The sequence below is a fragment of the Cibotium barometz genome, chromosome 24 (genome assembly GCF_041138505.1).
Source record: "Cibotium barometz isolate CiBa-2024 chromosome 24, ASM4113850v1, whole genome shotgun sequence".
NCBI lineage: Eukaryota > Viridiplantae > Streptophyta > Polypodiopsida > Cyatheales > Cibotiaceae > Cibotium > Cibotium barometz.
Genome location: NC_141069.1, coordinates 1,413,674 through 1,428,051, shown reverse-complemented (window position 1 = coordinate 1,428,051; position 14,378 = coordinate 1,413,674). Strand labels below are relative to the sequence as shown.

Genomic DNA, 14,378 nt, shown 5'->3' with positions numbered 1-14,378 from the left:
ATAAGCTAGGACACTATGTCAAAAGTGATAAAATGAATGCCATGGGGAAGCCCACATAACTCGTAGACACAAGTCTCGTATGGTCAAGCCCACATGACTTCATGAACAAGTAGGGACACTATTTCAAAAGCAATGAAAAGAATGACGTGGGGAAGCCCACATGACTTGTAGGCATAGGTCTCGTGTGTGGTCAAGCTTACACAAACACAACTAGACCATTAGGCATCCTATCAGATGTAAAGATTAAGAACTTTGGTCTAAGCTTCCACCACTCATCATTTGTTATGATAGATTTCAAGAGAAGAGGGTTGTACACCATAATTCTTGGAAGTCCTTTACTGCCTGCAAGACACAAGGTTGGTTCTCATGATTGAGAAACTAATCATATTTATATAAATAAAGGTACCTAATCCTTAAAAACTGGTTTAAAAACACAGAAGACTCATCCAATGGGTGAAGGAATTCATTGTATGGGATGGAAATCACATCCCTCATGCTAGAGGCATTTGAAATAGAAACAATAGTGAAACCTACTTGCCTTGAGCTAAAGTTCCTCAAAAAGACCACCCAACTACTTGCCTTAAGCTAGAGTTCCCCCCAGAAAGACAACCTACTTGCTTGCTTCTTAAGCTAAAGTTCCCCCAGAAAGATAACCTAGCTGCTCACCTTAAGCTAGAGTTCCCTTAGAAAGATCACCTAGTTGCTTACCTTAAGCTAGAGTTCCCTTAGAAAGATAACCTAGCTACTCGCCTTAAGCTAGAATTCCTCCAAAAGACCACCTAGCTATGTGGCATGCCTTGGTAAACATCAAGACTAGTCACAATGTTTTATCTTAGGAGGTGTGGAGCCTAGTAGGCCATCACCCCTCACACCATCCAAAGATACCCTCTCCATGTCCATGTAGATGCTTTAGGTCTAGCCATTCTGATTATACTCGTAGAACTCGAGGAAAGTTTGTACTCTACTTGGATAGAAAGAAACCATGCACCACCATAGAGCAAGAAGCTCTCGAAATGGTGTTGTACAATGTAAAAATTTAGGAACTATCTTCTAGAGAACTTCTTGTGCTTTATGTTAACCACCAAGACTTATTACACATCATCAATAAGGCAATCATTTAGGGAAAACTAATGAGGTGGATGTTACTATTACAAGAATTTAATTTCAAGATCATTCATAATCTCGAAAAGACCCATTTTGATGCTCAATATATGTAGACCAATGAATTCCTAATGTAGAGCTCTTTTCAATTGAAATGATGAATCCAAAGTGGACATTGTGCTGCTGCCTGATTCACACTAATAACAGTTGGATCAGTTGATCTTAAAAAGTACAATCACCGATCCAAGAGTAGAATCATTGTGATCCAAGGCTTGAACCGTTCAAAACCTAGAATCACCAAGGTCTGATTGTTCCGATCCCAAAAGTGGATTGGCTAATTCTTGAATCGTTCTCTATAGTTGAATCATTGTAGTCAAATCTTTTTTACTAGAATCGTTTCCAACAAGAATCATTTCTAGTAGAATCGTTTATTCCGTCTGGAATCATTTCTAGAAGAATTGTTTTCAACAAGAATCATTCAAAGAGGTGAATCGCTTGAGTAGGATCGTTTGATCCTATTGGTATAAAATTCTAGAGACATTAAAATATTAGAAAACTTGTCAATGCAAGGAGTTTGACCATAAGCTCAAACTTTGACTTGCTAAATATTAAAGAAAAAAACCATTTAAAAAATAAACCTTTTAAAAATACCAAAACATTGAAAAATCAATAAAAAGTAACAAAAAGCTATCAAAAATAGAAAAAGCATACAAATCTAAAAATAAATAAAAAAACCCATAAAAAGAACCTCATCAAGTGATTGCCATTGGATCAAATGCTTATACATTTAGATTCAGGTAGAATCACTTCAACTTCATTCTCGAACCCAGCGTTTGAGCACAAAATGCTATCATACATGTGCCAGTGTGAAGCTCAACAGAGCTAAGTGCAGTGCAAACACTTTATTTGCAGCCTAGAAAGGCATTAAGCATAATGTTGGTACCCCTACAAAAGGGAAGGACAAGAAGTCACGAGAATAGAACCAAGGGTCCCCGCCAAAGCCGTATGTACCCCTGGAGCTCTTTAAAGCGATAGAAAGTTACTTGGAGGCAATAAGCCTTAAAGTTGTAGGTGGCTTGATCCTCAAATTCTAATTCTGGGACTTCATGCACTACTCTGTGGTAGTCCCCACCTCGAATGGTGAAAGCTTACATTAGAGGATGAGCCAACAAGATAGTTGTGTTGCAGAAGATTAAGCTGCTGACCCTATTTAAATTATCTCCATGGGGAATGGACCTAGCTAGGTGTTGTCATGCCATACATTCATTCGACAAACCACATAGAATCATTTGTCATACAGCCACTAGGACCACCATAAGCAATGAAAGGAGGTTTGTAAAGCTCACGCAAGAATTAGTATGGCAGACCTTTAATTAACCCATGGTCACCAAGGAATGAGATTTCAAGAGAATCAATAATATTGCAGAAATGGCAGCATGCTTCAAGACAGACAAGCACAAACCACATTGGGAAGATGTAATTTTGTTGCATCTCATCATGCCTTGCAAATTGTACTACACCTACCTCTCTTTTTACAAGTCACATCACACAACCCAGGTGGATGTGGGCTTCTCATGCGCTTTAACAAAGCTCATTTATGCCTAAATCCTAATCAAGCATAATCGGACAAAAGAAAACTAGGATGAGCTTATCTATGCAGAGATTAGAACCCGAAGAAGAAACCCTACCTTAGAATACCTCCCTTGCTGCTGTATGTATTGAAGAACCTAAAGGAACCGCGCCTCGGAATGCTAAGAATAAACTATTAAGCCACAGACTCCTTGGATAAGCTCCCACCACCACTAACAGTAGCACGAGATGGTGTCTAAAGACACCAACCAAGGACAAGAGAGGACTTGGGGCAACAGAGAGGCCAAGAGAGGACCCATGGGCAGCAATAATGAGCAAAAAATTGCTATTGATGAGTAGAGCAACCATCTCCCAAGAAGCAAACATTGCTACTGATGAGCAAGGGAACATCACTATATTGAGTCTGGGTCAGAGCTTGAGACTAACACCAAAGCAGACAAAGAAGTTGAGATGAAGAAAGAAAAGAAAAAGGAAAGGTAGAAAAGGGAAAGGAGGCCATGGCCGAGGCTGAAGAGGAACAACAAGGAACGTCAAAACCATGGCTAGCTCCACAGCCCACAACGCAATTATAACACAACTACAACACAACTACCACCACCACCATGTCGAGCCACCCCCTCAGCATTATTCCTATCATTGCAATCAACCGAAAAGTTCTCTAAGCTTTCTAAAAAATGCCAAGTAGACAACATAAGCAGGTGATGTTGTTAATTATAAGCCCGAGGCTAGAGGAGGGGTGCATGGAAGCAATAGTGTACAACACACTGTAGCTTTTGTAGTCACATAGATTGAAAGTGCAGATGTATAAAACTGCACTGAGAGATGCAGAAAACGCAGAGCAAAGGCATGGACAAGAGACTAAGGCCTCCGCGTGGGAACACATTGTGCTTGAAGACCAAATGCAACAGCTAAGGGTAGAGATAGAGATAAAATAGAATGTGTCTTCTGAGCTCATGTAAAAGATAGCCCTACTAGAAGACCACCTGTCAAAGTCCAACAAAATGGTACAACATAAAATTCAAATAATCAACAAACGCAGTATAGATCTGGTAGAAGCACCCCCAAGATGCAAAAAGAGCCCTGGAGCAGAATACCAAAAATATGGTGCATCAATTGAAGGTCAACTATATCGAGTAAAGGCCTTGGAGGAGTTGCAATTGCTCTAAAAGATGCACAAAAGCAAGCCGAAGAACCTTCAACACCTTCTTGCACTCTTGCCAACAACCATGAGGAGATGGATGCACCTTTAAAAGATGTAGGTTTGATGCTCCCTAACCTCTACGTGACAACGAGAGCCCATGCAATTGCATGAAGCTGATTAAATATAGCTTGGGCCTCACATTTATTTGCCAAGGGATGTCGCTCGACGAGCCCTGTACCGGTTGCAGTTTGCATACTCCAACCATCAACCATCCCACCTTGTGGGGGAGCGGCAGGAGGGGGAGACTCGAACTGAACACCTTTGGCTAGAGAGTTTGTCACAGCCAAAATGGCCGACTCGCTTAAAATATAAGGCCCAAAGCCATATCGTCATTTACTACGGGACCCTCTGGCGATGGCTGACCTCGAGTCAGGCGAGGAGGGGTTAAAGAGGGCATGCCCAGACGAATCAGAGAAGGCTGTGCATGATGCTAAGCTCACAGCGAACGTCCATTCAGCGAAGAAGCTGCGCCAGGAAGATGGTAGCGCCATGGGTGCTGCAGAAGAGGCGGGCAAAGCAATAGAAGCAGCACATGCAGAAGAAGAAGATGAAGCAGCGGTTCAGAAGGGTGATGGTGACGGTATTAATGACGATGATGATGTCGGTGGTGATGATGGTGGCGACGATGGTAATGGCAATGGTGGACATGGGCATGATGATGGGAATGTCCATGACCCTGGTGCCAATGGGGATGGTGTTAAGACAGAGCCAACAAGAAAGGGCTCTAAGGAAGCCACTCCAGGCCCTCGGAGCTTCACATCTTCCAAGGACATGTTCTACTACTTCTTCGACTTGCTTCGGGGCTGGCCGCTCAACGTCAACATCAACAAGGTAGTCCTTTCATCCCTGCTGGTTGTCTTGTTTAGGGTAGATATGGTGAGAGCTTTATATTGGTTAAATGGACTATTTTTAATCTGCATGAGCTTGTTTTCTTCATGAAAAGCCAGCATTCTACCAAAGTAGCCACCAGAGTGGCTTTGTATAGCCACATTGGGATGCAAATGTCTGACCTATTGGGGGCCTGGGATATTGCACCCCCCCATCCACTACTGGAACTTGTGTGATCTGGGCCCAGGATCCTCACAGCCCCTGATTGGTTAAGATCTCCCAAACTCTACACATGAAATTCTGTAACACGCGGAGGCTCTGGGAGTCTTCTTTCAGCCCTAAACACTCTTGGAAAACCATCTGATGCAAAAACGCAGATATAGAGAGAGAGAGTAGAGAGAGAGAGATGTGCTGGAAATTCAGTATATTCATATGGTACAAAAAGGTACTTGTCTACAGCCCTAGGCTGCCTTACATAAAAGGTGGTAACACACCAAAATCTGTCCTAGAACTTGATCCACTCCCTAGTGGAATGAATGATTACAACAAGGAGCACTTGGGCCTATTTACAGGTCCCTTGGACACTTGGTAGACTGGCAGACTGCTGGTCGGCCAGTCATAAATTCATTAATGCCCTTTAACGCAGCACTCCTTGATCATGATGCGCCTGCTGCTGCCCTTGTCCTCTGGTTCAGCCGACCTGTACTGTGAGCAGCCGACAGCATCCTCTTCATGTTTTCCATGCCTTGCTCCAACCTACACTGCTAAAAGTGCTTTGTGCTCCATCATCCTGACTCTACCTGGTTCATACTCTTTATTTGGCTGCCTCTTCTAGATTTAGCCCTGAAAATGTCCATGGCATCTATGATGCACATGACATCCCCCTCCGCTAAACTTGATGACGGGATTCCAACCTGCTCTTGGATGACTGTCATCATCCCAATCTTGTCCCGAAGTCCCTCTGTCATCATCCATCCCTGGCAACCCTTTTTCTCTGAAAACCCGGCCTGTTCTCCAAACCACTCTGTCTCTGACGAAGATCTATGCATCTGTTTTCCTCTAGTCCACAATCCATTCTTGCCCTGACTCTGAACACTGTCTTGGTCTTCATTCCTGAGAAATGAGTCTGACACTCTCACATCACCCTTGGGTGGAGGATAAACCTCCCTTGGGACCGTTGCCCGAGAATCTATCTGGCTCACACGACTGCCATCCCCTCTGGCTCACACCACCAACAAACCTCCTGGGAGTTATTCCCGATCTGTGTTCCTTGCCTTGGGCTTTGAATCCGTGTACTTTCATATACCTTGGACCTGTACACCATCATATGGGACTGAATCAGTGTTTAGCTTTGCTGAGCCTGATGCTCTGATACCAATGTAACACGCGGAGGCTCTGGGAGTCTTCTGTCAGTCCTAAACACTCTTGGAAAACCATCTGATGCAAAAACGCAGATATAGAGAGAGAGAGATGTGCTAGAAATTCAGTATATTCATATGGTACAAAAAGGTACTTGTCTACAGTCCTAGGCTGCCTTACATAAAAGGTGGTAACACACCAAAATCTGTCCTAGAACTTGATCCACTCCCTAGTGGAATGAATGATTACAACAAGGAGCACTTGGGCCTATTTATAGGTCCCTTGGACACTTGGTAGACTAGTCGACTGCTGGTCGGCCAGTCATAAATTCATTAATGCCCTTTAACGTAGCCCTGACTGGATATACTCCTTGATCATGATGCGCCTGCTGCTGCCCTTGTCCTCTGGTTCAGCCGACCTGTTCTGTGAGCAGCCGACATCATCCTCTTCATGTTTTCCATGCCTTGCTCCAACCTACACTGCTAAAAGTGCTTTGTGCTCCATCATCCTGACTCTACCTGGTTAATACTCTTTATCTGGCTGCCTCTTCTGGATTTAGCCCTGAAAATGTCCATGGCATCTATGATGCACATGACAAATTCAATGGTAACCTAATATACCAAAATTGAATAGAACTTGCAGAACAAAATCTCGAGGCCAAATCTGTCTTCTGATGTCCTTCGTCTCTTCCAATGGTTGCATCTTCTATTGCTATCTTTTGTTGAAGGTGAACACCAACCCTTATGTGACGCACCTGCAAGATGAGTGCTGGTTGGCAGGGTACAAAGTTCAAACATCAACCCTTATGTGATGTATCTCCAAGATGGAGCACTAGACAGCAACGTGCAGAACAGTCGGCAGTCCACGCAGCTAGTAGAGGTGATCAAGCTGGTCAGGATTGAGTTGGGACCTTTTGTTAAAATATAGTATCTCAAGTGGAATTAAGTCGTAACAAAGGAGTCGGCCATTTCACTTGTGAGGGTATATATACCCATGCCCACCCATTGTAAATTCATCTATTCATTGCTAATATCAAAGCTGTTCGTCAACTTTACTCTCTCTCTCTCTCTCTCTGCGTCAACTTCTCTCTCCTTCTCTCTCTACGTGTGTATGAGTGTGGCTTCCGCATGCACTAACTCTGACATGGTATCAGAGCTGAGGCTCTAGGGTCCTTGGACAAGCGCATAAAGAGAAGAGAACAGGGTAAAGCATAACAAGCAAGGCTGCGCTTTTGTTCCAGTAGCGCTTGGTGGCGCAAGGTTGCACACCACAAGCGGCTGCAGCGAGCAAGAGCTTCAGTGCTGCGTTTTCTCCTGGTTGGCTGTGGGCTTGCGTTTTCCTGCCCTGTTGCTGGTCGGCCAGTTTTTTAGAGCACTTTGGAGGCTGGTTTTGCTTTGGACAGCATCATAGCAGGCATGCCAGATTATCCATATACAAATGCCATAACACAGCCCAACACGAGGCTACCAAGCCGGAACATAGGCTATAGAAATGCCGAGCCAACTATATAATCCATATACCTCCGTGTGGGTACTGATTCTTTCCCAAAAACCACGGGTCTTCATGCAATAGAGCTGGTACAACAAGTACAACTCTCCATTCAGTCGGCACATTAGGTACAGTGGTTGGTACAGCAAGTATAGAAGCTGGTACAGTCGGTACAATGGGTGGTAAAGCAAGTACAATAAGTACAAGGGCTGGTACAGCCAATAGAGTGGCTGGTACAGCAGGTACAAGGGCTTATACAGCCATTACAGTGGCTGGTACAGCAAGTACAAGAGTTGGTACAACAAGTACAATGGCTAGAAATCATAATAAATGATTAAATAACCTTGCCTTCAGTATTTCTTCGCGATGGAAGCCTCCAAAACAGTCCCCAAAAGCCGGTATTCTTCATGAGCAGCCTTCAAGAGAGAGAGAAAGAGAGTAGCCATCATTAGGGAAGCCTTCAACGGTGGTAGAGGCTAGTGTGCAGCAAGAGAGCCTCTATTAATGAAGAGAGAGGACTCCAATTTATAGATTTGGGTCTCCCATGAGCTAAAATGGCAAGAGAAGGCTACAATGACAAGTGGAGAGCCACACAATAGCTGAAGTGACAAGTGTGAGGCCACTTGTCTCACTTTGATCCACTTTCTAACAAGTGTCAGGCCACTTGTCTCACTTTGGTCCACTTTCTTGCCACATGTCCCAATCTAAGAGTTGGGTCCTTCCATAAACTTTATCTCTAAAAATATCCCAACTGGTAGACATTCTGTCATAGGCACTTTGCCAACTCTTGGTATCTGCTCAATTCCAGATGTAATGATGGAACAGAATTTCCATCGGAGTCGGACCAGAAATAGCAACTCTCCTAAATTTTACGCGAACAGAATTTCTATCGGAGTCGGGCCAGAAATAGCAACTCTCCTAAATTTTAGGAGTGTGGTCCTTTGTATTTTAGGATAATCCCCCATTCCCAAAGCTTGTACTTTCCAAATATTTAGACATCCTAGAGTCCACAAGACCCCTTTAATATACTGGGAATTCTAGGTTGGTGACACAACCCCTCTCATGAGGTAATGATACAATGAAGTAGATGAAGGGGGGATCCTCCCATGGTTGGCGGTTCTTGGAGGGAGGCTATATTGGAGGAGGTAGGGGGATGAGCCACACTTGAAGAGAAGGCAGAGTCCCCTCGGGTGAGGAAGGGGCCTGGGCTCTAAATGCGAAGGAAGGCAGCTTAGTGTTGATGCACCCTGTGAGGTGGTACATGATTAATGGCCGTGAACCCATTGAACTGAGCTCTCAAAACTTCCACAGGGGTCCAAGATCTGGATTAGATGTGTGGCAAATTTGGAAAGAGATACAAAGGCTCAGAGAAAGCAAGTCTATGGTGTTGACAAGAATTGTCTGGATAGCCATTTTAAGGAGGGAGATTGGGTTTATAGCTTAAGATCTAAAAGCAAAGGCCCAAGTGATTCATAGTCTTCCAAACTTGATGTGAAGAAGAATGGTACTTTCAAGATCATCAAGAAGCCCATTGACGTCGTTTTCTAGCTGGAGTTATTGAGCAATTGAAAGATGCATCTGGTGTTCCATTCAAGTAATCTTGTGGAGGATGAACTGGAGTTGGTGGATGATGGGGGACTTCAAGAGGTGTTGGTATTGGAACAAGCGGTTATTCATTAGCACAAATGAGGCTCTTGTAAAAGAGACTCCAGTATCTCTTCAAATTCAAAGATATCCAATTCAGCAGGTGCTTTAGTTTGATGAAGACCAGTTCACGGAGTCTGGACCAGCCTCGCCCACTGTTGAGTGCTTATCTGAAGGCCATGCAGTTGAGGATAGCTGCGATTCCAATGGGGGAGAATGTGACCAACTGAAACCGGCCTTCAGAAATCTAATGGGCGGTGAAACAAACACTTGCACACAAAACACTTCATCACCCATGGGAACCTGGAAAAGTAAAACAAACAGGGGAGCTAGAGTGCTCCTGCAAATTGTACAAGGACACCTATTGGCCCCAAAACGCAGTGGCGTCCCTTGCGGTATTTCTTTACTTGAACAAAATTTGAGTACAAAGTACAACTTGTTGAATCCTCTATCAATAGGATCCCTTATAACTTCACCCAAGACTTCCAAATAAGAACTCTCCTTATCACAGCACATCATTCCATAGAGAAGGCACACCTGTACAACACCTCCCTGCTTGAAAAGGTCTTCTCCATCGCTAAAATGGATCCCACAAACCCTTTCCCAAACAGGAGTAGGGCTATACTAAACCATATGTCCTTCCCTATAGTCACAGCTTGCATGTAACCTCGAGAAGACTACAACCTGTTCACATGAATCCAAAGCAGTTTTTCACATGAAACCAAAGACCTGTATATCCGATAAACCAAAGACCTGTATCCCATAAACCAAAGGCCTGTTTCCTCGATACGAAAGTCCTATTTCTTCTCGAAAGACCAATGTCTTGTTTCCATGACAGATAAATCCACATATGCACCATCCAATCACGGTGCCAAAAACCTAGAGAGAGAAAGATAGAGGACGTGTCAAGCAATCCCTAAATACACATAGGTCCAGGTCAAAGAGCAACACACATCTCTTCCAAGAACATCATCCTGTGCATATGTAGCTTGATCCTCTGCATCCTAATCTCGTAAACAAAACCTGCTTGCGAAGAGAGAGAGAGAGACCCCTTGGCTGTTAGCCCCTCGGTGCCTCCTTCAGCTTGCCTTCTTCAAGAGAGAGAGAGAGAGAGAGAGACCCGCGCTGGCTGCTTCCACACATGCAGCCCGCCTGACTACCCGATTGGCTATAGTGAGTCTCCTGTCTGACTCCCGCCTGGCTGCCCGTTGCTGCCTGGTCTTCCATACGTGAGGCCTCCCACCAGAAGCCTGCCTGGGCTGCCCTACTGGCAGCAGCCCATAGGTGCAGTCGCTTGGTCGCTTGCCTGTAGTCCATGCGCAGCTGCACCCGCCTGGAACCCTTGCGCAGCAGCAGCAGCAGTACACGGCGCCTGGAGCCGTATGTGTGGAGCAGCAGCAGCAGCAGCAGCAGTACACGCCGCCTGTAGCTCTTGCGCAGCTGCCTGGACACCCGCCTGGTAGCCCGCCTTGTCATGTGCATCACAGATGCCATGGACATTCTCAGGGCTAGATCCAGAAAAGGCAACCAGATAAAGAGTATGAACCCAGTAGAAGAACCAGGATGACAGAGCACAGAGCACAGAGCACTGATGGCAGTGTAAACTAGAGCAGGACTTGGAGCAAGGATTGAGAAGATGCTCACAGAACCAGGCGGCTGAAAACGCATCATAAGATGGTAAAAGCCTCAGTCGGCTGCAGGCACATGAGGGTGTGGACTGGAGTCCAGTCGGGCAGCAGAATGCGCCTCAAGAGCCAGGAGTAGATCTGGTCGGATTGGCTAAAAAAAGCATTAAAAGAATTCTGAACTGGCCGACCAGCAGTCGGCCAGCTCCTCCATGGTCCAAGACCCATATAAAAGGGCTCAAGTGCTCATCTTTTATCTCATTCAAACCCACTAGGGGTTGGGATCACTAGAGGTCCCATAGGGGACAAGTTTTGGTGTGTTATCACCTTTTCAAGAGGGCAGCCAAGGGCTGCAAAGATATGTACCTTTTTGTACCATAGTATATACTGAAATTCCAGCACTTCTCACTCTCTCTCTCTACTCTCTCTCTACCTGCGTTTTTGCATCAAATGGTGCGTTTTTGCACCAGAAGGTTTCCAAGAGTGTTTAGGGCTGAAAGAAGACTACCCAGAGCTTCCGCGCGTTACACGCCTATACCACGCATAGCCACTTGGTAGCCGCCTATACCACACGGCGACCCCTTGACGACTCCACACAGCGACGATCGATGATGATCCACGCGTCAGCCTACCTAGTAGCCATGTTCGCTGCAGCTGCCTGTAGCCCATGCGCGCAGCAGCCCACCTGGCACTGTAGCCCTTGTGCGCAGCAGCCGCCGACTCCACACGTGCAGCCTCCACACGGCAACCTGCTCCATGATGACCACCACTTGGTGATCTGCCCAAGGGATGTGCCCTGAAGCCATGCGCCACCCTCCACCTTTATAAAGAGGCGATCGCTTTTCAAAAATGCCAAAAGCAATCAGCAAAACGCATGCTTAAAAAAATAATATTTTTAAACCTCAAAGGTTATTAAACCTTATAAACAATAAAATTCCCTTTTGTCCCCTTTCACACTTGGGCTGGCCACCATCTATGAGTTTCCTTTTCATATCCAACTGAGGCCTGTTCACACTGTCCGTGCCCGTACCCGTGCCCGTGCCCGTGCCCACCTGCTTGTTGTCCAGAGGGAAAAACACAGGGTCGTAACACCAACCTGCACTGTGTGGACAGGCTAGGCAGCAGCTGGGCGTACAGCAGTGCAGGTAGTAGGGGTGGCCAGACTGGGCAGGCTGAATTGGTCGGCTAGTCTAAGGGTGTCTAAGTGTAAAAGCACAACATTAATGTTGAGGTTTAATTAAGTGCATTTCAGCTAATTGATGAGCCCATGACTATCGAACAGCCCAGGATAGCAACAATCTTGAATTGAACAGTCAGAGACTTCAGCCTATAAGTATGACTTCAGCCCCCTTGTTCAGCAATCAATCATCCAGTGGATGCTTTTATTCCAGCAGTCCAGTAGCCAAGTTCTCACCTGTGTTTGTTAGAAGTTGCAGCCAGACAAGAGGAGCCAGCATTTGGGGAAAAGCAGTGATTTCCATCAACTTGAGCTTCTATCTCAAGTTTGATCCTTTGTAACTTCCAGCCATCCATTTGTGCTTTTAAATCTTGTTTTTTGGGCTTGGTCTCTCGGAGTCAATACAAGTCTTCCGCTGTACTCCTTTCTCCATTTAAACTTTCATAGTACTAGTGGGTCTACACTAGGTAATTTCTCAGTCCTTGGTAAATATTATAGGTATTTGATGGAAGAAGCATGTGACAATACCTGTACAATGGAAATGTGAAGTTGATATTTGTGAGTGAGTCCATCATTGAGAGTTGCCCTCGTAACCTGGTGTAAATTATTAGGCTGGTTTCTAATAGCCAGAGGTGGCTCAAGGGTATGTCTACAAAATGTGCCTGGGCTAAATTGGCCAGAAATAAGCTAGAATCTATCATGGATACCATCTTCTTTTACTTAAAGATAACAAGCTCTTATTTCTGCCCATACTTATGGATTGTGGGGACCACGTCTCGTTCATAACAGCTCTCTTTTTCAATGAAATGCCCTTACGGTGGTTCTGTGAAGTTTTTAACATGTTTTGGTTCTTGTTTGTCTTATGTTTCCAGTATGAGCATATGATGTTGGAAGAGTTGCTCAAGAAGGGCCATCGAGAGTCACAGAAAAAAATTGGTGCAGGAATTGAGGCCTTTCAGGTGCGAGTCAATCCAGAGTTCGACAGCCGGTGCTACTACGTTATCAGGAAAGATGGCTCTATGGAGGATTTCAGTTACCGGAAGAGTGTGGATAATATATTAGCACTGACAAGTAACATGAAAGCAAATTTTAGTACTTCGAACCTGAAACGCAAGGGTGAAGGTGGCTTCAAGGTTCAGCATAATAACAAAGGCAGAGGGGGCAGGTTCAGTGGCCGTCGAGGTGGGGGTGGCCATGGTCGTGGAAGAGGTAACTGTGGCTGTGGTCAACCCAGATTTTGATTAGTACACAGTTTGAACTTGGTATGCTAAGTGCCAAGTTTGTGGACTCACAAGCTGGACACGAGTTTGGGCAAGGTAATTTTACAAGTGATGATGATTATGGAAGTGCTGTTATGGTCTTATATAACGCTTTTAGGCCATGGCCTCTCCTATAATAAAGGTGTGAGTCAATTAACTACATTTTTTATTTTCTTTTCGCTCTAAGGAATGAAGTCTAGAGTCACCAAGGGAGTTTCCCCTGTCAAATGGGTTGATAATTTGTCTTTTTGTGCTCAGACATCTCTCCAACTTTGGTTTTGGAATGGGGCACTTCTCTTCTATGTTGGCCCAACTAATTCATCCAATTACAATTAATTAATTGCCAAACATGTTTGCTAGATGTCATGCTCATCAACCATTCATAGAATATGGTTAGATGTTGTATGTGTCCTGGCTCCTCACTGATATCAGTAACTTAGTCCTATCTCTTCTTAATCAGGTTCAGCTGAATCACTATCTTCTTTTGCTTGCATGGTGATGACTGAAAGCTCAATGCCTAATCTGCCCAAAATTCTTTTCTCGTCCTCTGCTTTTAAAATAATTCGGGCTTTGTGCCTTGTGTAGACCATAGACTAACCTTGCCAATGCATGACTAACGGTCGTGTGCCATACCACGTCTGGCAACCACTGTTAGGGAGCTCAGCAGTTCTATAACAGCCTCATGGGCTAGATTGGATCATGACCCACACATGGTGCCTCCACGCTTAGCTGTTGTGCACAGTGCACACCCACTTAGGTATACAGGCCTCAGGTCCTATTGATAACCGTCTCTTCGATAGCCAACTGCTAACCCATGTTATATGTTCCATGACCCATAGAGAATTTACCATATGCCTTCTCAAAGAGACGTTGTGGGCCAAATTAAGACAACCATGCAATAGCACCCCAAGTAATATAGATAGGATCACTCCTCAATCTGCCCAAGAGTTGGGCTATAGATGCCCAGATCCTTTGTGCTCCTTTGCACTCCCGTAAGCAATGATACATTATCTCGGATAGAGCCAATCTATAAAGGCCCTTGTTGCTAGAAAAAGTCTTCCAAGAAAGACATGACGAAGATGCCTCAAGAAACATCATTGTGTCAT

General features: G+C 44.8%; 1 protein-coding gene across 1 annotated transcript; it reads left to right on the top strand.

Annotated features, from left to right (window-relative positions):
* Positions 1-4,119: 4,119 nt before the first annotated feature.
* On the top strand, positions 4,120-13,432 carry LOC147624782 (uncharacterized). The gene is made up of 2 exons (XM_086818008.1): positions 4,120-4,723; positions 12,886-13,432. The coding sequence occupies exons 1-2, from the start codon at positions 4,247-4,249 to the stop codon at positions 13,252-13,254; spliced, it is 846 nt and encodes a 281-aa protein (XP_086674134.1). The 5' UTR covers positions 4,120-4,246; the 3' UTR covers positions 13,255-13,432.
* The last annotated feature ends 946 nt before the right edge of the window (positions 13,433-14,378 follow it).